Here is a 19,140-nt window from a genome sequence, read left to right on the forward strand (position 1 = left end):
TGTGTTGTACTGAGTAGAAGCAGAAGCTCCCCTCCCTCACTTTGGGATGCACAGGAAGGCAAGTAGAAGAGACACATCGCCAGTGTGCCGGCCTGGCTCAGTTTAGCAGCAGGGGCCCTATCTGCTCCCAAGGCCCTTTCTAGCCAAGCTAAGAAATCTGTAACACATCCCACCACTGTCACTCCTTCCCTTCCGGGACTCCCAGCCACCCTATTTGTCTCCCAACCCCGGCCCGGAGTGCCTGAGCAGTACAAACATTAAGCAACCACCAATGGAGAGCTTGCTTTGAACCCGCCCAGAGGTACCTGAGCAGACAGGCTCAGGGATGCTTCTGAAAGCTCACAGCTTGGAAAGGTGTCCCGTCCTGCGGGACGTTCACCGTGGGTCCTGGAGGAGAGAGTGGGAATTGGGGGGTACAAGAGGCACGGAGAATGAGGACAAGACAATATCCTGATCAAGTCCTGTTTTAATGAACAAAGAGTCACAGCTTATAAGGGCCAGCCAAGGGGGCAGCCTCAGCTGCACATGCAGATTAGGCTACCTTGGCAACAGGCCAATCAGGGAGTTCAGGAAAGCGTGCCCTGCCCATGAGTCAGTAAGGGCTTACAGTCTTCAAGTAGGTACTCAGAGGAATGGCATGTACATGCAAATCAAGCATAGGGGAAGACGATCTTTTGCCCAATCAAGGGGATGCAGGACGATCTTTTGCCCAATCAAGGGGATGCAGGAGCATCACCCCTTGTTTGCTCAAGCTTTACAGCTGCAGTGCTCTGTCACGCAGGCTGGGGTAGAAGAATGCCCAGAGCTCAGGCTAATAAATTCCAAGTAATGGCCGGGCCTCACGGCTCCAGGCAAGTCCTAATAAATTCCAAGCAATGGCCGGGCCTCATGGCTCCGGACAGAAAGGCCGATGGGGCACAGCGCCACTGTCCCATGGGGGTCCCTCTAAGTCCGAATGGACTGTGACCACCACCACCTAGCCTCACCCTCAGTTTCAAGCCCCATCCTCAGGCTGCAGGGCCTTTATCCCGAAGCTGAGCACTTTCCCCAAGCCTCTCCTCTCTTCTGGCCCGTCTCCCCACACTCAGCTCTGCCTGTGCCAGCCCTTTGGCACTGAGCATCCCTGGCTCCGGTCACTGGCTAGGCTGTGGAGTGTGTACATTTTCCCGCTTCACTCAGCTTGTCAATTCCTAGAAGGCAGGGTGTACTGAACTAGGGAATTCTTCCCTTTCCACCCCCAGCCCAGCCTGTGTCAGGCATGTAGCACCTACACAGGACCACGGGTACTCAAAGTGACCCTGAATCCTGCCCAACCATGCCCCTCTGAGCCATCTAGTGTTTGGATGTGCTTCCCACCCCCCCACCCCCTCCAGCCACAACTTCCTCTCACCAAAGAGTGGCCAAGTCCACTCCAGCCCAGGAAGATCCTCTCCCTGCAAAGAAGACTGTAATGAGGCCTGTCCCAGAGAAGCTTCTGGGTGGGTCCAAACCGCCCACCTTTCCAGTGCTAACCCTTTATACTACCAAGGGACTCCCGGCCCCGCTGACTAGCCCCGGTCCCCTAGAGAAGGTGCTCTGGTCTCTTCTTCCCTACCCTCTTAGCAAACCCATCACATATCTCTCACCTAGTCCCATCTAAGGCACCTGGCACATGACCTTGTGTCTTAGATCTATTCTGAGCCAGTCTTCGCTCGTATCTTTGGGTGGTAAACATCTGGAAAAACAGGCCGGGGGTGCTGTGTCTCCCAGTCCTCCATGCTCTGTGGGCCATTGTAGGATTGAGCAGAGTGGCAAACGACTGTCCATGTAGTCCACTCTGACTCTGAGCCACCCTGCAGGGCACACTGGCACTGCCCCTGGGGCTTTCCGAGACTGGATCGCTCGCTTTATGCGAGTAGAAAGCCTCGTCATTCTCCAGCTCAGGAAAGGCTGACCTTTCGGTTAGCAGCCTAACACTTAACCCACTATGCCAGCAGGGTTCCTCCAGGGTGCAGAGAGATATTTCCCCCACCCGCCCCAGAGCAGAGCAGAGCAGAGCCCAGCAGAGAGGCGTGGCTGCTGGGTTCGAACTGCCAGCCTTGGATTTAGCAGTCCAATGTTTACAAGTAGTGAAGAGATGCAAACTTGTCTTAAATTTACACCCGGGCACCCGGGTCCGGTAAACGCCCTGGAAGTTGGGGTGCCCCCTAGGCTGTTGGACTAGACAGGCGCTGCCAGATTCTCCTAGACGCCTGCTAGGGGCGGGGAGGCCGGGAAGCAGGCTAGGCGGGCAGGCGACGCCGACCGAGGAGAGTCAGCGCGGCGTCACGTGAAGCCCCAATCACATGATCCCGAGGACTGGGGAGTGGAGCGGAGAGCTAGGGGGAGTCCCTGGGGCTGGACAGCAACACGGGATTCTAGGCTGGCTCCGCCTCCATGTCGACAAGCAACCAATGGAAGCGGGGCTTCCCAGCCCCTGGCCAATAGGCATCGAGGCGGGCGGGCCCCGGGGCCCGAGGCTCTGGTCGGCGAGCCGAGCGGCTGCTGCTGCCCGAGCGCGGACCCAGACGCGGGCACGAAGGCGGCGCGGAGACGTCCTGCTCGCTCCTGCTCGGGCATCTGACCGGGACGAGGGAGCCCGAGGTTCCTCTGGGGCCTCAGCGGGAGACAGGAGGAGACTCGCGTCTAGGAAGTCCTCTGGGGATTCCTGAAGCACTGGAGGGAATTTTGAGGAAGAGCAAGCTGTAACCCCGAAAGCTGCTGCCCTTTCCCCCAAAGCAGGTACCACCCGGGTCCGGATCCCGCTCCCCCGCTGTGGACCGCAGCCGGCGCCCTTCCTCTCATGGTGGTGGGCGGGTGGGTGTGTGATGGGGGATGGTCCCGCGACTGCTGGGAACGCACGAGGCGCCGTCCCTGGGCCCAGCTCAAAGGAGGTAGGGACGCGGGGGCAGTGGCCGAGCCCTGGGGCTCCTGCCTGGTGCGCGCTTCCTTCAGTGGGACTGAGACGTGGAGAGAGCTTCCGCCTCGCTCAGCCACTTTCTTCTCCCAGCTCCCGAGGGCTAGCTCGCCTCTGGGGAGTCTCCTTCTCCGCCTGGCGCTCGGAGTTGGGGGGCTGCCCCTGGTGGAAGATGACAGGCAGGCCTGGGGGCTCGGCACGCTCCGGGGCGTTCTGCTGGGGACGTGCGGGCAGCGGGTCAGAGGCCTCCGGAGTTCGAAGCCTGTGTACTTGGCAGTGTTTGAGCGACACCACGCCCCGCCCTCGACCTCAGGATATACTGGAAGCAAAAGCTGCACTGGGTCACGGGGTCCGGGACCGGCCAGTATGTGTGTGCAGGGAGCCCACTTCCGCCCCTCCCTGTGCCTGGGGCCAGCTGCAGATCCCTTGGGCGCTCAGTGGCGGTAGGGAGAGCAGAGGACAGGCACCAGTTAGCAGCCTACATCCTTCAAAAACAGCCGCTTGGGGCTGATTTTTTGCCTCGGGAAAGAGGTGGGCACAGGAAAATCAGGTGAGGATGTGACTGGCCAGGTGGGATTTCCTGACCCACTCACCTGCTAAGCCTCAAAATCTGTTGGTGACAAGAGTAGGCCTAAATGCAGTTTCCACACAGGTACCACAGTTTCCTGTATGTACCATTTGTTAATCCCCTGCCCAACCCGCCTGCTTGGGAAATGCCTCTGGCCCCCACTCGCTGCCTGGACCCCAGGCCCCTGTCTGGGACTAAGGGGCAGGGTGCCACTATGACACAAACCCATGTCCAGTAAGCCAGCCTGTGATGGCCACGGCTTGATGACAAGGAGCAGGCTCCGCCGCAATCTCTCTGTACCTTAGTTTCTTCCCCTGACGAGTAAAGATGGTGGTGGTTCTTTGGGAGGTTGGCGCAGAGATGAAACAAGATGGAATGCTCTCCTTGGCTTCCGAGGGCCACGGCCAGCAGGGTTGCCCCTGCCCCCTGAAGAGGCAACACCTGTCAGGCCAGCGCAGTGCCCTGCCTGACCGCTGAGTGTGGGGGAAGAGTTTAGGAAGGAAGACGCTAGGTTCCTCAAATTGCTAGGTATAGATGGTGGGGACCCGGGGGTTGGAGGTTGAGTTTCTGTTCTCGGTAGCCCGGAGGCTGAGGTCTGGGGTTAGCATGTTTGGGAATCTGAAAGTAAAAGTGGTGGTATGTAAGAACATGTGTCTCAGAGGCGACTCTTAGGCCTGCCACTCCCTCCTTGGGGGCAGCGGTGGGGGACAGTCAGCTGGCCTCTGGGGAAGAGCCCAGACTCTGCTATTAGCCTTACTTCTCTTTTTAGTTCTCCCCCAGGCCTGGCAGGGCCGGTGGCCACAGGCACACCCACTGGGAAAGAGGCACCTACAGGAGCCACTACAGAGGGGAACCTCCCACCCAGGTGGCCCCTGTCCCCACAGATCAAACCCACAAAAAGCACACATCCCCCGACAATCACATGTGTGTGTCTCTACACTTGCACCTGCAGAGATTCTGGTTTGAGGCCACATTGGGGACATAGATTCACACCTATTTTTTGTTTTAGTTTAAATATTTGGCAATTTTTTCCAGCAGTTTTACTCGCAAGTAGTTTACGTACTATATAATTCAATCATTCGATCATATCACGGAGAATTGTGTAACCACCCCCACATTAATTTTAAAACATTCCCCTCCCCCATGGTCAAATCACATTTAAGATGATGCATGCAGTTACAGGTCCATCCTCGTGCAGCCTCCCCCTCCCTATTCGAGTGTCAGTGTTCCTGCTTATGAGAACACACACCCATGGTGCATGTGACACATGGGGACACGCAGAAGCGGGATGTCAGGCTCCACATCTTGGTTCCTACCTGAACCAAGGGGAATGGGGCCTTGGTGGTGACTTGGTTAAAGCACTGGGCTGCTAAGCAGTTGGCACCCGCCAGCCTCTCTGAGGAGGAGAGGAAGTGGCAGCGTGCTTCCGTACAGCCTTGGAAACCCTTTGGGGCATTTGTCAGCAATTGGGGTTGACGTGCTGGCAGTGGGTTTGAATTTTAGACCAGAAGTTGTTGGGGAGGCTCAGGTGGGTCTGGACACCTGGGTGAATGGGTGGTCCGGGAGCCAAGAGCAGCATGGGCTGTGGCCAGCTGCCAAGTGTTCATTGATACTTTGTAGGTCGGCCATGTGGACCCTGGTGAGCTGGGTGGCATTGGTGGCAGGGTTGGTGGCTGGCAGGCAGTGCCCAGATGGCCAGGTCTGCCCTGTGGCCTGCTGCCTGGACCCAGGAGGAGCAAGCTACAGCTGCTGCAGTCCCCTCATGGTGAGCACCTCTCCTCTGCCCACGCGGCCCCAGGAGCCTGACTTGCCCAGATGGCCTCCCCGGCTTGGCCCCTTGGCCTCATCCTCACCCCTCTCTTCCCAGGACCAGTGGCCCTCTCTGCCCACAGTAAGGAGCAGGCAGCTGAGCACGCCCTGCCAGGCCGATGCTCACTGCTCTGCTGGCGCCTCCTGCCTCCTCACAGTCTTAGGAACCTCCCGCTGCTGCCCGTTACCAGAGGTGAGGGTGCCAGGGGCTCCGGGGGCGGGCACACGCCTGCACCGATGCTGGCCTGGACTCCCCCACTCAGGAGAAGGGGCCTGGCCGACGCGGGCATCTCTGCATCCCACAGGCAGTGTCTTGCGGAGACGGGCATCACTGTTGCCCCCGGGGCTTCCACTGCAATGCTGACGGACAGTCCTGCTTCCGCAGACCAGGTGCGCTGGGGCTGGAGTGCGGGAAGGCAGACAGGTGATGTGGGGGGCACTCAGGCGCCTTCACGCACCTGGCTTCTTTACAGAGGGCTGGGAGGGCGGGGGCCAGGACTCTAGGTTGCTAGTCCTGGCCCTGTCGAGGTCATGTGCCTGCCAGGGGAGGCACCACCCATGCCATTTGGTTGGGGCAGGGCCTGGCCTGTGGGGGGCAGTGGTGAGAGGTCACTGAGCCCTCATGCCAGTGGTTCAGTACCCTGGTAGCTGATCTCCAGGCCCTGATGTCCCCAGCACCTTACCTGACGGGTGACAGTCACTTTGCTCTCCACAGATGCCAACCCCTTGGGTGCAGTCCAGTGCCCTGATAGCCAGTTTGAATGCCCCAACTCCTCCACGTGTTGCATTATGCGAGATGGCACCTGGGGCTGCTGCCCTATGCCCCAGGTATGACTGGGGACAATGGGTGCAGAGGGACGGATCGAGGGGGCAAAGGTGAATTGGGACTGTCTCTTTGCAGGCCTCCTGCTGTGAAGACAAGATGCACTGCTGTCCCCATGGGGCCTCCTGTGACCTGGCACAGGCCCGCTGCCTCCTGCCCACAGGCGGCACCTATTCCCTGGCCAAGAAGACCCCTGCGCGCAGGACTGGTGGGATAGGTAAGGGGGTGGGATGCAGGAGCCCTAGTGCTGTCGAGGCGAAGCGCATCAGCTCTTCAGACCGGCCAGCCACTCCTGGGGGGCTTGGGGGGGGGGGCTGCAGGGTCCTAGGAAGAAGCACTACATGCAGCTTGGAACCACTGGGTAGTTCCACTCTGTACGCTGTGGGTCAGACTGCCTTGGGAGACCAGCAGAGCAGAGAGCGGCAGGTTGGGGATTCGGAGTTTGGGGAGGCCTCTTCTGAGCCCACTGGGTCCGTTCCCCTTCACTGCCCCTCCCCTCTCCATATCCAGTGGCCCTGCCCCACGCTGTCATGTGTCCTGATGGGCATTCCCAGTGCCCTGACGATTCCACCTGCTGCAAGATGCCCGGTGGGGAGTATGGCTGCTGTCCAATGCCCAACGTGAGTGAGGAACACAGCTACCTACATGGGGGAGTTGGGGGTGGGAAGAGGGGTTGTCTCCTCTCCGTGCAGGGTGGCCCAGTAGGTGCTTGCCCTTGAGTCAGGGCTCATGCCACCCCCTAGTGGGGGGTTAGGGTAGTGCCCATTGCCAACTTGGCTGGTCTTGGACCTACCTGAGACCGCAAGTCCCAAGACCCTCTCTGTCTTGCCACCCCCAGGCTGTCTGCTGCTCCGACCATGTGCACTGCTGCCCCCAGGACACCGTATGTGACCTCATCCAGAATAAATGCCTCTCTGGGGAGAATGTCACGGGCCTCCTCACCAAGCTGCCCGCGCATGCAGGTCTGGAAGCAGGCCACAGAGCCAGCCCTCTACCCCCACAAGAGACCCCACCTGGCTGTCCCAGGAAGCCATGTGGGTGGCTGGGCGGGTGTAAGCCTTTTCCCCATATGGATGGCCCTTGCTGTTTGGGCACCACGGGCAGTGCCCTCTGCTCATCGGCCGCTGCAGACCCCCAGTGCCGTGCTGATCCCACCCCACCGCCCCACAGTGCAGGAGGTGAAGTGTGACACGGAGATGAGCTGCCCTGATGGTTACACCTGTTGCCGCCTGTCAACGGGAAGCTGGGGTTGCTGCCCGTTCGCCCAGGTACCCAGGAGTGGGGAGCTGGCCTTCAGAGGGTACAGCCAGCCAAGTCTCTGTGCCCACCATCTCCCCCCACCCCACCCCCGCTCTCCCCTAGGCTGTGTGCTGTGAGGACCACATGCACTGCTGCCCGGAAGGCTTTAGATGTGACACGCAGAAGGGGATCTGTGAGCAGGGACGCCACCAGGTGCCCTGGATGAAGAAGGGCCCCGCCCAACTCCGTCGGTCAGACCCCCAAGCCATGGAGAGTGATGTCCCTTGTGACAGCGTCACCAGCTGTCCCCCCTTCAATACCTGCTGCCGACTCCTGTCTGGGAAGTGGGGCTGCTGCCCTGCCCCTGAGGTGCGTGGGCAGGGGGGCAGCACGGGGGCAGTAGCCTGGCCTGGGCATGTGGCTAGGCTGGTTCTTGGCCCTCTGGAGCCCAAGGGTGTGGTGCCGCTCAGCCAGATTTCTTTCTGGCTAGAGGAAGGGTGGACTCAACACCTCTGCCCACATCCCAGTGCCCTGGACAGCCCTGCTTCTGCTCACCCTCCATCCAGGCTGTCTGCTGCTCGGACCACCAGCACTGCTGTCCCCATGGCTACACGTGCACAGGCGAGGGGCAGTGTCAGGATGGGGACAGGATAGTGGCCGCACTGAAGAAGGAGCCTGCTCGCCCAGCCTACCTGCCCCACCTCACAGACACCAGCTGTGACCAGCACACCAGCTGCCCGGTGGGCCAGACATGCTGCCCAAGGCTGAGCAAAGGCTGGGCCTGCTGCCAGCTGCCCCACGTGAGTGCCGCTGCCTTCCCCAGGGTAGGAAGCTCAATGCTGGGGCATGGGAAGTTCATTGCCACCATGTCCCCCACCTCCCCCAGGCCGTGTGCTGTGAGGACCGGCAACACTGCTGCCCGGCTGGGTACACCTGCAACGTGAAGGCCCGCACCTGTGAGAAGCAGGTAGCAGTAGGCCAGCCCTCCTCCCGCCTGATCCACAGCCCTCCCGTGGCCTTGGGGGATGTGGCCTGTGGGGAAAGCCACTTCTGCCACGATAACCAGACCTGCTGCCGAGACAGCCTTGGGGGCTGGGCCTGCTGCCCCTATCGCCAGGTCAGTGCCACCTCCATCTCCACCCACCCTGGGGCCGGGGACCAAGCCAGGTCCTACCTTGTCTGACTCCCTCCTCTCCCCTGTAACCCCCACAGGGCATCTGTTGTGCAGATAAGCGGCACTGTTGCCCCGCTGGCTTCCGCTGTGGGGCCAGGGGCACCAAGTGTTTGCCCAGGGAGATCCTGCCCTGGGCCATCCCCGAGAGGGGCCCAGCCCAGAGACAGCTGCTCTGAAGAGGGACGGAGGACTGAGGCTTCTTCACAGTCTAGGGAGAGACCCTACTTCTCGGGGTGCCCGTTGCTCAGGCCTTCCCACCAAATCCCCCTGCCCTTCCCATCACTGGAGGATACGGGCCCTCAACCTAAAGCCTTCCCATCTGAAAGGGGGCAAAAACCACGTTCAAAGCTGCCACCCTCCCCCTGACTTCTGTAGGCCCTGTGGCCAGGTGCTCTGTCCTATCCACAGGTAGGTGGGTGGGTGTGTGCGCATGCGCACGCTCTCTAATAAAGTTTTTACACTTTCATGTGTGTTTGCCTTACCATCACCCCTCCTTACACACACACACACACACACACACACACACACACACACACACACACACACACACACACACACACACACACACACACACACACACACACACACACACACACACACACACACACACACACCCCCCCCCCCCCCAGAGAGAGAGAGAGAAGGGCCAACCCGGAGTTCTCACCAATTTAATTTTCTGTTGTCCACAGCGGCCCCATCACATTCCCTCGAGTCCCCAGAGCTGCCCCACCACCACCAGCCTGCCACTCTGCAGCCCAGGGGTGGGCTAGTCAGCAAGCAGAACCCCGCCCCTCCCAGGGGCCCCGCAGGGGTGCCCTCTCCCCAGCGCTCACATTAGCAGCTGGGTCCCGATTGCCCCTCCAACTTTCCCACTGCACCCCCCACCCCATCCCTCCCAGTATCTCCCCTGGGGGTCTGGGCCCCTCCCACCTCCCTTGCCTGGGGGCCCACGGGGGTCCCGCCCAGACTTCAGCCAGCGCGTCTCATTGGAGAGCTCCGCAGTGCATTTTCCGGGCAGGGAGGACTGGGGCTAAGAGCCCGGTACCACCCCCACAACACACCAGGCTGCACGCCCCGGGATGCAACCCCGGAAGTGGTGTCGGCAGGGTGCTATTTGACATTGAACACCATCAGTGGGCGCTCCTCCCGACGCTGCCAAGGGCTCTTCTTGTCACCAGCCTCATCGCCCACCTCCGCCCCCAGCTCATCCTCAGGGCTGGTGAGAGAGTCGCGGCGCAGCTCGCTGGCGCTGCTGCGGGAACTGTCCCCACGGCTGCGGCCCCGCCCTCGGGGCACCGTGGCCGCCCGGCCCTCGGGCGCGGCCACCTCGTCCAGCAGTGGCGTCAGCGAGTTGTCTTCCGGGGAGCAGAGGCCCGTGCGGCTCTCGCTGCTGCTGGGCTCGGTGTCCTCGCTGAGCGCCAGGCGTGGGGGCGCGGGTGGCGGCGGCGGGACGCGCTCCTCCCTGGGGGGCCGGCGGCGCGCGGGCCGTGCCTCGTGCACGTCGACCCCGGAGTCCAGGCTGGCGTCGGTGCTGCGGCCCCCGCCACCCGCCTGCAGGTCGATGTACGAGTGGCGCACCTGGGAGTTGGAGCGCCCGTCGAGAGACACAAACCAGGCGCGCGGGTGAGGCTTCACGCCCAGTTCCAGCAGCTTCTTCTCGGTCAGCGCCTGCAGCTCCCCGTTGAGCTGCGCCATGGTGGACTCGTTGAGCAGCACCGGGATGGTGACCGAGCCGCTCACGGGCGCCGAGCGCCCCCCGCCCCAGCCCTCGCCTCCCCCGCCGCCCTCACCCACCACGCCCGGGTGGCCCTGCATCAGCGGGCGCTGGGGGTCAGCCTGGGGGAAAGGGCGCGCAGGGCCCGGGACGGGGCCCTCCAGAGGGGTGGGCTCGTCGCCCGCGGCACCCCCCTCGCCTCCGAGGCGCACGTAGTGCGCGGGGATCACCAGGGTGGGCATGACGTTGCGGTAGACGCTGTCCTTGAGGTGATCGATGGAGCCGCAGAAGATGAGCTGCCCCGCCTGGCTGAGCGAGGGCGGCCGCGCCAGCTGGTCCACCGACTGCGACAGCAGGAAGTCGGGGGTCTTGCTCTCGGCAGTCCCCTTGTGGCCCAGGTAGTGGTCGAAGGGCGGTGGTGGCGGCGAGGACGGTTCGTGCAGGAAGGCCGCGGCCCCTGGGGGCCCCCGCCTGTACTCCTCCAGGCTGGGCTCCAACCCCCCAGGGCCCTCCAGGGAGCGGGCGCCCTTGAGCCCTGCGCCCTCGCCCCCGCGGGCACCCGAAGGCTCAGCGGCCGGGCGGCTGCTAGGGCGCGGCTTGGCACGGAAGAAGTCATCCCTGGAGGCGGCCAGGTCCCGGGAGCTGGAGAAGGCCGAGTGTAGTGGCCCTGGCGGCGGAGCCTCGGGGTCCCCCGACGAAGGGGGCTCCAGGGGCCCCCCACAGATGAGGTGGAGCTGGGACATGGAGGTGGCCTGGTCTCGTTTGTTGCCCTCGGAGGGCCCGGTGAGCTGCAGCTTGCGATGCTGCTGCCTGGGCTTCAAGCAGCGCCTCCTGGAGAGGGAGGGGCAGACAGGCCGTGAAGGGGCACTTGCTGCCTGCAGCTCAGCCCTGCCCTTAGAGGCGAGGAGGTGTGATGGGGTGCTCCCACTAGGCCTGGGGGTGGGTTGTCCAGAGGGCTAGGGTGCCTTTACCCCGCCGGGGCTTCTCAGAGCCCTGGTGGCACTGTGGATTAGGCAAGTGGGCTCGTTCAGACCCACCAATCGCTCCTGGAAGAAAGCTGAAGCTGTCTGCTCCCATCACTTTTAGTGTGGGATCTGGGGGATCCTTGGAGTAGACGGCAGCGGGTTAGGAGACCTGACAGCTCAATGATTGAGCACTGGGGTCACCAACAGAAAGGTGGGCAGTTTAAACCCCCCAGCTGCTCCATGTGAAAAACCTGGCACTCTGCTTCCATGAAGATTCCAGCCTGGGAACCCCAAGCCTACTCTGCCGTCTAAGTTGGAGTCACTGCGATGGCACACTTGGGGCAAAGGGTGCTACCCTGCTCACAGGAGGCTTTGAGACCCCGAGAAGACTGTCCAAGCTGACTGTGGAGGGGTTAACTCTGGCCTGGGGGTCCTGGGAGAGCTAGGCTAATAGGAACAGCAATGGATTGTCTCATGGGGGTCCTGCCGCCCCTACACCCCTGTCTCTCAGGTCACCAGAACTTGCACCTGGGTTTCCCATCAGCACAGTGAGGCTCTGATGACGCACCCTAAGGGGTCTAGGTCTCAGGCTGACACTGGAGGCGAGCGGGGAGGCAGGGCTCAGGGTGGAAGCGCACTCACCGGCAGTAGTAGATGAGCAGACACAGCAGGGTGAGCACCAGCAAGGCCAAGGCCGCCAGGATGGTGAGCAGGAAGATGGTGTGGTAGGTGCCGATGTCCTGGATGCCAGAGGTGATGGTGACCAGCCCTGTGCAGGGCAAAGGCTTAGTGTGTCAGGTGTGGGTGCCCTTCTGCCCTCAGGAGTCCACGACCACACCTCCCTCCACTGTCCCCCACTCTTACCAGCCATGGGGGAGGCCATGGCAGCTGCCCAGTACCCCAGCTGGGAGGAGACAAAGGTCCAGTAGAGCTGCCGGCCTTCTTTGCGGATCACCCCCGTGCCGTTGCGGACCCACAGCCCTGGGAGAGGCAGGGGTTCGTCTCACTCGCTGTCTCCCCACCGAAGCCCCACTTCCCTTCCTCATATCCCTGTGGCACTCACCACTCTTGGGATCAAACCTCCAGGCAGGGATGCTAGTGCCCACGGCAAGGGCATGAGGTTCTGAGGGCACAGGCAGGGACAGGTGAATCGGGACTGAGATGGGCACCTCAGTCCCATTGCCTGTCAGCAGGTGCACGCTCACGGCAGCCAGGGGCATCAGCTCCAGCCAGGAGCCATTGCCTGGGGGCAGAGGACACAAAGGCTGAAGACTAAGACCTTGGGGAGGGGGGGGACAACCTTGCCCTGCCCAGCACTAAGCAAGCATACCTGAGCTGGAGGCCTCAGTGCCCAGGAAGGCTGGGAAAGCCCTCATTTCCTGCTGGGTGCTGGCAGGTGTGAGAGACGCCCAGAGCTGGCTATAGGTAGAGCTGATTGGCAGGCAGGCCGGCCGGCACTGGAACTGCACCCATGGCTGGGAGCGCGTACCTAGTCAGAGAGAGGTGCTGCCGTGACTTGGGGACAAGGTGACCCCGTGACCAGCGCTGGAAGCAATGATCTACAGAGAAAGGAGCCACTGGGTCAGGTCATTTGGGAAGTGCAGGGAAGGTGGCGACTTTGGGAGAGAGCTGGGTCTCAAGAGAACGCTAACCTGGAAGGGACATGAACCTGAAATCCAGTCCTGGCTGTGTGACCCTGAGCAAGTTACTGGCTGTCTCTGAAATGCTGTCGCCTTATAAACCCATAAAATTAGGAGGTTTGGATCCTTAATTATGATTGCCTACTATGTGGTCCGCACCATGTCGGGTGCTGGGGGTACAAAGACGAATCAGACACAATTCTCTGCCTTCAAGGTCTCTGGCCAGGGCAGCGCTGTCTGTCCGCCGCAATAGCAATACTCACTAGAACGTTCTGCGGGAATGGAGATGCTTTAGCTCTCTGCTGTCCACTCTGATACCCTCTGGACACAGGGGCCACGACGCACTTGAAACGTAGCCAGTGTGTCTAAGGAGTGGGATTTTTTTGTGATTAAGGCATTTTTAAAACTAAAGTCATCAGTCATGTAAAGTATGTGCCTAGTGAGTCCTGTGTTAGATTACCCAAGAGAGTGTGTGTGTGTGTGTGTTGTATGTGTGTGTGTGTTGAGATGAGGTGGAGCCACACATCTAAAGACATTTCAATGTGATGTGCTAGCAGTGGTGTTCAGTGGAGTCCAGTCTAACTCCCCTCAACAGAAAGAGCCAGCCCTGCCCATCTTCACAACTGTTCAATGTTGGAGCCCCTGGTTGCTGCCAGCCCGCCACTAACATTTCCTCAGCCGTAGGCACTACTCCAGGCAGGGGATCTAGATGAACCCCTTCCACCAGTACAGCAACCTCTGCGGCAGCTGCCTGCATAGGAGCCCCAATTGCAGCAGATATTGAGGCAGAAGTTGCCCCTTCATCAAGCCCCGGCCGCCTGCACCAGCACTCCCATACTCACCCAGTGTGCCCTCCTGCCTTGCCATTAAGGTGGCGGGAGCTGAGGGGCAGCCTGTGGGGTCTTGAAGGGCAGCAAGGAAAGAAACCGGTGGGAGGGGCCTGAGAAGCTGGGGACAGTGGCGGTCCCAGGGTCCCAGCTTGCAGCCAGCTCTTTGGAGCCATGGGGGAGAGCTTAAGTTAAGAGTCAACAAAAGCGTTGGTTTAGCATGCAGGAAAACCTTCACGGTGTCTTCTAAATCTTCCCCGTTCCTCAAGATCAGAGAGGTGAAGGTGAACTGGCATGAGTGAGTTGATGGCCCATAGACTTGAGTTGGGCTGGGTGGGACACCTTGATATAAAGTTCTTTCTTATACATTAAAAAAAAAAAAGTAATTTGGGGACAAGAACTCAAGCTGAGAATAAAATGTGGGAGAGTTCCTCTCCTTGCAGAGTCCACTGTGGCTCCCTAGAGCTAGCAGATGGTGCCTGTCCTCTGCCTGGCTCCTCATTCAGCCTGCACCAGGCACTCTGTCCTCCCGACTTCTCCCAGGCTCCCACTGCGCCTCCATGACTCCCCCCAGGCCTTCCTCTCCAATGAGGGGGGACGTCTTTGCTGTCCCTCTATAGGCCTACCTAGGTCGACAGTTCCCTCCTCTAAATTCTTGAGCCCACTAGGCTCCCAGGCCAGGGTTATCAATCTTGAATGACGCTATCTGCCCCCAGCCCTCCCTTTTCCAGAGGATTTCAGGTCAGTTGTCTCTTCCATCCTCCCTCAGCATCCCCCACAATGCCTGGCCCAGCAGAGGCGCTGCATGAAGAAGTCATCGAGAAAATCAGAAAGCCCATGGGTGGACGAGGATCACTGTGGAATCACCCCTGGACTTGCACCTGGTAGATGCTCGGTACCTGTGGAATGACCTTGCATGGCCTTCTAACAGCTAGGCACCCAGTAGGTGTGCAACTGAAGATAAAGATGGCAGGGAGTCGGTTTCTAAAGGAGGAAAGGGGAGAATAGAGACCCTAAGAAGCCCCAGTAACAGTCAACAAGTATTGAGCACCTACTGTGCCAAGGTCTTAAGAAGCACTTAGCACGATTAAATTACGAAAGCAGGATTTCTTCTTACAAATGAACAGACTGCAGCTCAGAGAGGTTAAGTAACTTGTCCAAGGTCACCCAGTGAATGCATGGAAGAAGCTCATGCTCCACCTCCAGGGCAGGGGAAAGGGAGAGGGGTTAGGTGGGGTGGAGGGAAGCCTCACCTGGAGAGCCCAGTAGGATGTGCACCAGGTCCTCATAGAGGATGAGCGTGGCTGGCCGCTCCGGGAGCAGGTAGAGGCTGACAGATGCATACACTGTGGGAGGGCCGGCCAGTCAGCTCCAGAGAAGCTGCCGCCTCCCCAGGCTGGATCCTGCTGGTCCCTGAGCTCCGGGCATCATCCTCCACCAAAGCCCCCTCTGAATGCCCAGCTCAGGCAGGAGCAGCTGCTGGGAAGCACGTCTGTCCCCCACCACTGCCCCCGCCCGACTATTTTGGGAAGGGGCTGTCCCAGAGTCAGCTGCTGCCCCCTCCTTCCCCACCTGCCTCTGCACTTACGGGGCAGCTTGTCAACACGCCAGGGCACTGAGTTGGTGAGGAAGCCAGGGCGGGCAGCAGTGACCAACACCCAGGTGCCCAGGCGGTAACTGAGGGGCAGTGTGGCCACGCCGTCAGAGTCCGTGGTGCCAGCAGCCAACAGGGTTCGATTTCCAAACACATCCACTGAGGCCCGGGCCAGAGGCACCAGCTCCCCGCTCACATACACCTGCACCTTGATCAGGAGCTCTGTGGGCAGGGCGGGGCAGGGAGGGGAAAGAGGGTATCACTATATATATTATGGGCCACTTCGGTCTGTGATGCGCTTCCTCCCTCCCATCTTACCGCTTCTGAACTCAGATGATGCGGACAGTCAGTGCTGCCGTAAGTAAAGTTGGCAGCATGTCTTTCGTGCTGGTCCACGAAGTACGGGTGCAGCTACACTTAGCACTGTCCTGGATTTGATAAAGCTTACTCTAGCTCCATTTTAAAGATAAAGACACCGAGGCTCACAGAGCTTAGGTGCTTGCAGACCAGGCGCTACAATCATGTGGTGACTCTGAGATCCAAACCCAGCAATCTGCCCACGCTCTTGGCCACTGAGCCGTACCCACGGTGTCAGGGGAAAAGGCAGAGATGGGAGGGCTGAGGGAGGAGGGACAAGTGGAGAGCCTGGACCTAAAGGTGGAAGGGGGTGGCTCTAGACTGTTCTTCCTTCAGAAAGGAGGATGTTGGGCTGGCTAAGAGTTGTGGTCCTCAGACAAAAATTCAGAAGGGGACACTGGGGAATTGGCCCTGCCTGTCATTCACCATCTTCCCAGAATCCTTTGCACAGCCTATTTCCCTTCAGATTTTGGGACTCACCCCGAAAGCCAAATAAGTACCTCCTGACCCCTCCCCCTCATATGTGTAGCCTGCCCCTTCCCAGCTGGTCAGCCAGTGGATCACCAAGACAACGGCCTCATTCCTCCCAGGATATGGGCGGAAAGCTGGGGCCCTGGCAAGAGGAAGGGGAGGTGAGGAGGCTGACCCAGGCCCAGGAAAACTGGCAGAGGCCACTAAGAGGGTCCTGGGTCACCTGTGCCCTGGAGTCCAGCTGGGCCTGCAGGAAGGGTTCTGAGTCCCGATGAGTGAGCCAGGCCTTAAACTGTCTTCCCAGACAGCCCCACTGAGCTGACACAGGCACTGCCTGACCCCATGGGGGCAGGGCCCCGCCTATTAGGGCTCAGCCCACCTGTTGCTAACCATGGGCATAGGTGTACTGCTTGGGAAGGGGCCTCGGTGCAGGACCCTGGGAGGCAGAGTTAGCCAAGTCCAGCATTGAAGCCGGCGTAGGAATCAGAGGGTCACAGGGACTTGGGGAAGGCTGGGTGGGGCTGACACTCCATGTGACAGACATCCACCCCCAGGGCCAGCACCACGCCTGTCCCTGGCATCCCATCCAGCTGTCCGCCTAAGCTTCGTCCCCCGCGCCCCAGGAGAGTAAGTGGACACAGTCCCAACCCGCTCCCACTGCATGGTCCTCCCCAAAGCTGGCAGTCCCCTCTCCCCCATCCCACCCCCACCCCCAGCACTATCCAAAAGGAATTCTGAGAAGCTGGAAGGGCTGGGCTACTCATTACACACACACAGAGCAGCTGGACTGAGCAGCTGAGAGGAGGGACCTGGGAGCTGGGCACATGGTTATTTGAGGGAGGGTCTTAGGTTCTAGGGCTAGAGCTTCAGAGGAGAGGGGGCTTGGGGGACAAAACTGGGTGGGCAGGTAAGGCCTGAAGGAGGCATCAGTGACAAGCTGGGGTGGTGGGGATAGGTGGGGCAGTGCCTGGCAGATTCCCTCCCCCTCCCTCCCAGCCTGGGCTCCCAGCCAGAGGGCTAGGAGAGCCCCCAAGCCTGGCTCCATTCCAGCCAATGGCCTAGATCCCCCTCCCCTGGGGTGCAGGGGCCTAAGGGAGAGGTTTCCTGAGAGACCAAGGCCTCCTCCTACCTGCAGAGCCAACTCCAGGCCACCCCCCAGGGAGCAGGGACGACTGAGGCCCGCAGAGATCCTTCCTGATCTCTCAGCCTGACACTGCAGTGTCGCCTCTCTGGCCTTCAAGTTGGCCTCATTCCAGGAGGAAATCCGACCCCCTCCCTCCATCCGGACCCAACTTCCCTCATCCAGACGCCCCCACCCTGTTTTTCCGACTAGCTCCTTGGTGGGGGTGGGGACGATGAAGAGCAGGGGTGAGGGAGGGGAGGGCTGCCTTTGGGGTGAGGGTGTAGGGCTGGGGTGAGCAGAGGCCCCTGAGATTCCTGCTCTCCCTGTAGCAGGCGCGCCCACCCCTCACACACACACCTGGGCCCCGTGAGACCCTGGGAGGTCTTCACTGAGAAGTGACATGAAGGGGGAGCGCGGGGCGCGGGCTGGGACAGGAGTGACCAAAGGCCTGCCGGGCGAGGACCCAGGCACCTGCCCTCCCAGCTGGCCCTGCCCACAGCCAGCCAACCAGCTCAACATGGCTTTGCGACCCTGCCATGCGCCCTGAGCTGGGGATCACAATGTAGCCCCTTTTCCTGAGCCCCCACCCCCACCAGAGCCCCACCTCCATCACGATCCGATCAGCGTTTGTGGGGTGCATCCCAGTTCTAAACCTGGGGGGCCGCTGAGGGCTGTCAGGAGCAATCCCGCCCACAGCCTCACCCACTCTCCTCCCCTCCCCCCTCCTCCATTCCCTCCCTCGCTGTCCCCCGCCCCCCCGCGCCCCACCACCTCCAGTCAAGCCTGGATCAAGACGCTCAGCCCCCGTCCGGGCCCAGGGTGGCAGCCGAAGCTCGCCCCCACCCAGCCTGGCTGCACGCAGGACCCCGCGGGGGGCTGCGGCAGACAATGGCTCCAGCTGCAGCGCCTCGAGGACCAGAAGGGAGAAAAACAAGGCGAGAGGGGAGCGCGGCGCGGGGCCCGGGGCCCCCGCCCGCTCCATTGTGTGTCCCCAAGACCCCAGACCCAATGGTGCCCCTGCCCACCTTCCCCCCCATAAGCGCCCACCCCAGCTGGCTTAGCTCCCCCCGCCCCAATCTGGCGAAGAGCATACTCCCCAGTTCAGAGCGCCGCGAAGGCGGGGCTGGCAGGCAGGGGCCAGATCGAGGGGCGCAGCGGGCGACCGCGGCCCCCTCTCCACGGAGACTCACCCTGCGGGCTGGGGGGCTCCGGAGGCGACTTGCCGGGAGCCCGGGAGGCGCCGCCGAGCAGCAGCCCCAGCAGCGGCAGCAGCCGCGCGAGCACGCTGGGGCCACTCGGCGGCGGCATCGCGGGGCTCGGCCCGGCCCTAGCGGCCCATGGCTCCCGCGCGGCCGCGCTCGCCGGCCCGCTCAGCCCCCGCGCCGCTCGCGCTCCCGCTCCCGCTCCAGCTGCGGCGCCCGCTCCGCGCGATTGTCTCCGCCCGGAGCGGCCGCCAGCGCCCCCTGCAGACGGCGCCCGCACCGCGGGCCTCCCGGCGCCGCCCCCCTCGGCCCGGCTCCGCCCGCCGCCCAGCACTGCCCCCCGCCCGCCCGCCCGCGACCCACCCTGGCGCCCCCGCCTCGCGGCACTCCCACGCCCGCCACCCGGGCTGCGACGGAGCGGGCGACCAGGGTGTCATCACGGGGGCTCCAGGGGCCCGAGAGCCCCTGAGAGTGGGTGCGGTGGGTGGAGGAGGTTCTGATGGGCCTCCGCAAAGTCCAAGGACCACTGACTGCCCTGTCCTCCCCGCGCCACCTGAGCAGAGCAGGTAGCGCGCGGGCTGGGAGGCTGTGTTTCGCGTCTGCCATTCATTTTACACCGGGAAAGCGGCACTCAGCCTTCTGGTCCTCCTGCATCCTCTTCTTCCCAACGTGGGCATTTCAATCATCTAGACCTCGTGG

At 61.5% G+C, this 19,140-nt stretch overlaps 2 protein-coding genes across 3 annotated transcripts; one reads left to right on the forward strand and one right to left on the reverse strand.

The window, feature by feature from the left end:
* The first annotated feature begins 2,509 nt into the window (after positions 1-2,509).
* GRN (granulin precursor) lies at positions 2,510-9,012 on the forward strand. Its single transcript, XM_075561954.1, has 13 exons — positions 2,510-2,760; positions 5,124-5,268; positions 5,371-5,505; positions 5,618-5,702; positions 6,028-6,140; positions 6,214-6,352; positions 6,646-6,755; positions 6,974-7,097; positions 7,306-7,403; positions 7,498-7,743; positions 7,941-8,174; positions 8,261-8,491; positions 8,587-9,012. Exons 2-13 carry the CDS (start codon positions 5,131-5,133, stop codon positions 8,722-8,724), a joined length of 1,791 nt encoding a protein of 596 aa, XP_075418069.1. The 5' UTR covers positions 2,510-2,760; positions 5,124-5,130; the 3' UTR covers positions 8,725-9,012.
* A 190-nt stretch (positions 9,013-9,202) lies between these two features.
* Positions 9,203-18,671, reverse strand: FAM171A2 (family with sequence similarity 171 member A2). 2 transcript variants are annotated; one of them, XM_075561951.1, is made up of 8 exons: positions 18,430-18,671; positions 15,283-15,510; positions 14,948-15,040; positions 12,558-12,716; positions 12,291-12,470; positions 12,092-12,208; positions 11,870-11,996; positions 9,203-11,093 (listed from the first exon to the last, which is right to left on the reverse strand). In XM_075561951.1, exons 1-8 carry the CDS (start codon positions 18,545-18,547, stop codon positions 9,659-9,661), a joined length of 2,457 nt encoding a protein of 818 aa, XP_075418066.1. In that variant the 5' UTR covers positions 18,548-18,671; the 3' UTR covers positions 9,203-9,658. The 2 variants fall into 2 exon arrangements, with proteins under 2 accessions (XP_075418066.1, XP_075418068.1); XM_075561953.1 differs by lacking the exons at positions 15,283-15,510; positions 18,430-18,671 and adding an exon at positions 14,594-14,678.
* Positions 18,672-19,140: the final 469 nt, after the last annotated feature.

The sequence above is a fragment of the Tenrec ecaudatus genome, chromosome 10 (assembly GCF_050624435.1).
Source record: "Tenrec ecaudatus isolate mTenEca1 chromosome 10, mTenEca1.hap1, whole genome shotgun sequence".
NCBI classification, from domain to species: Eukaryota; Metazoa; Chordata; class Mammalia; order Afrosoricida; family Tenrecidae; genus Tenrec; species Tenrec ecaudatus.

What these genes read in the sequence shown, in the direction of transcription:
- GRN (XM_075561954.1), top strand. Translation starts at nt 5,131, where the DNA reads ATGTGGACCCTGGTGAGCTGGGTGGCATTGGTGGCAGGGTTGGTGGCT. An exon ending in GCTGCTGCCCGTTACCAGAG is followed by an intron (nt 5,506 to 5,617) that starts GTGAGGGTGCCA and finishes TGCATCCCACAG; the next exon opens with GCAGTGTCTTGCGGAGACGG. An exon ending in CCTGCTGCCCCTATCGCCAG is followed by an intron (nt 8,492 to 8,586) that starts GTCAGTGCCACC and finishes TAACCCCCACAG; the next exon opens with GGCATCTGTTGTGCAGATAA.
- FAM171A2 (XM_075561951.1), bottom strand. Translation starts at nt 18,547, where the DNA reads ATGCCGCCGCCGAGTGGCCCCAGCGTGCTCGCGCGGCTGCTGCCGCTG. An exon ending in CATCCTACTGGGCTCTCCAG is followed by an intron (nt 12,717 to 14,947) that starts GTGAGGCTTCCC and finishes CTCTCTGACTAG; the next exon opens with GTACGCGCTCCCAGCCATGG. An exon ending in CATGGCCTCCCCCATGGCTG is followed by an intron (nt 11,997 to 12,091) that starts GTAAGAGTGGGG and finishes TGCCCTGCACAG; the next exon opens with GGCTGGTCACCATCACCTCT.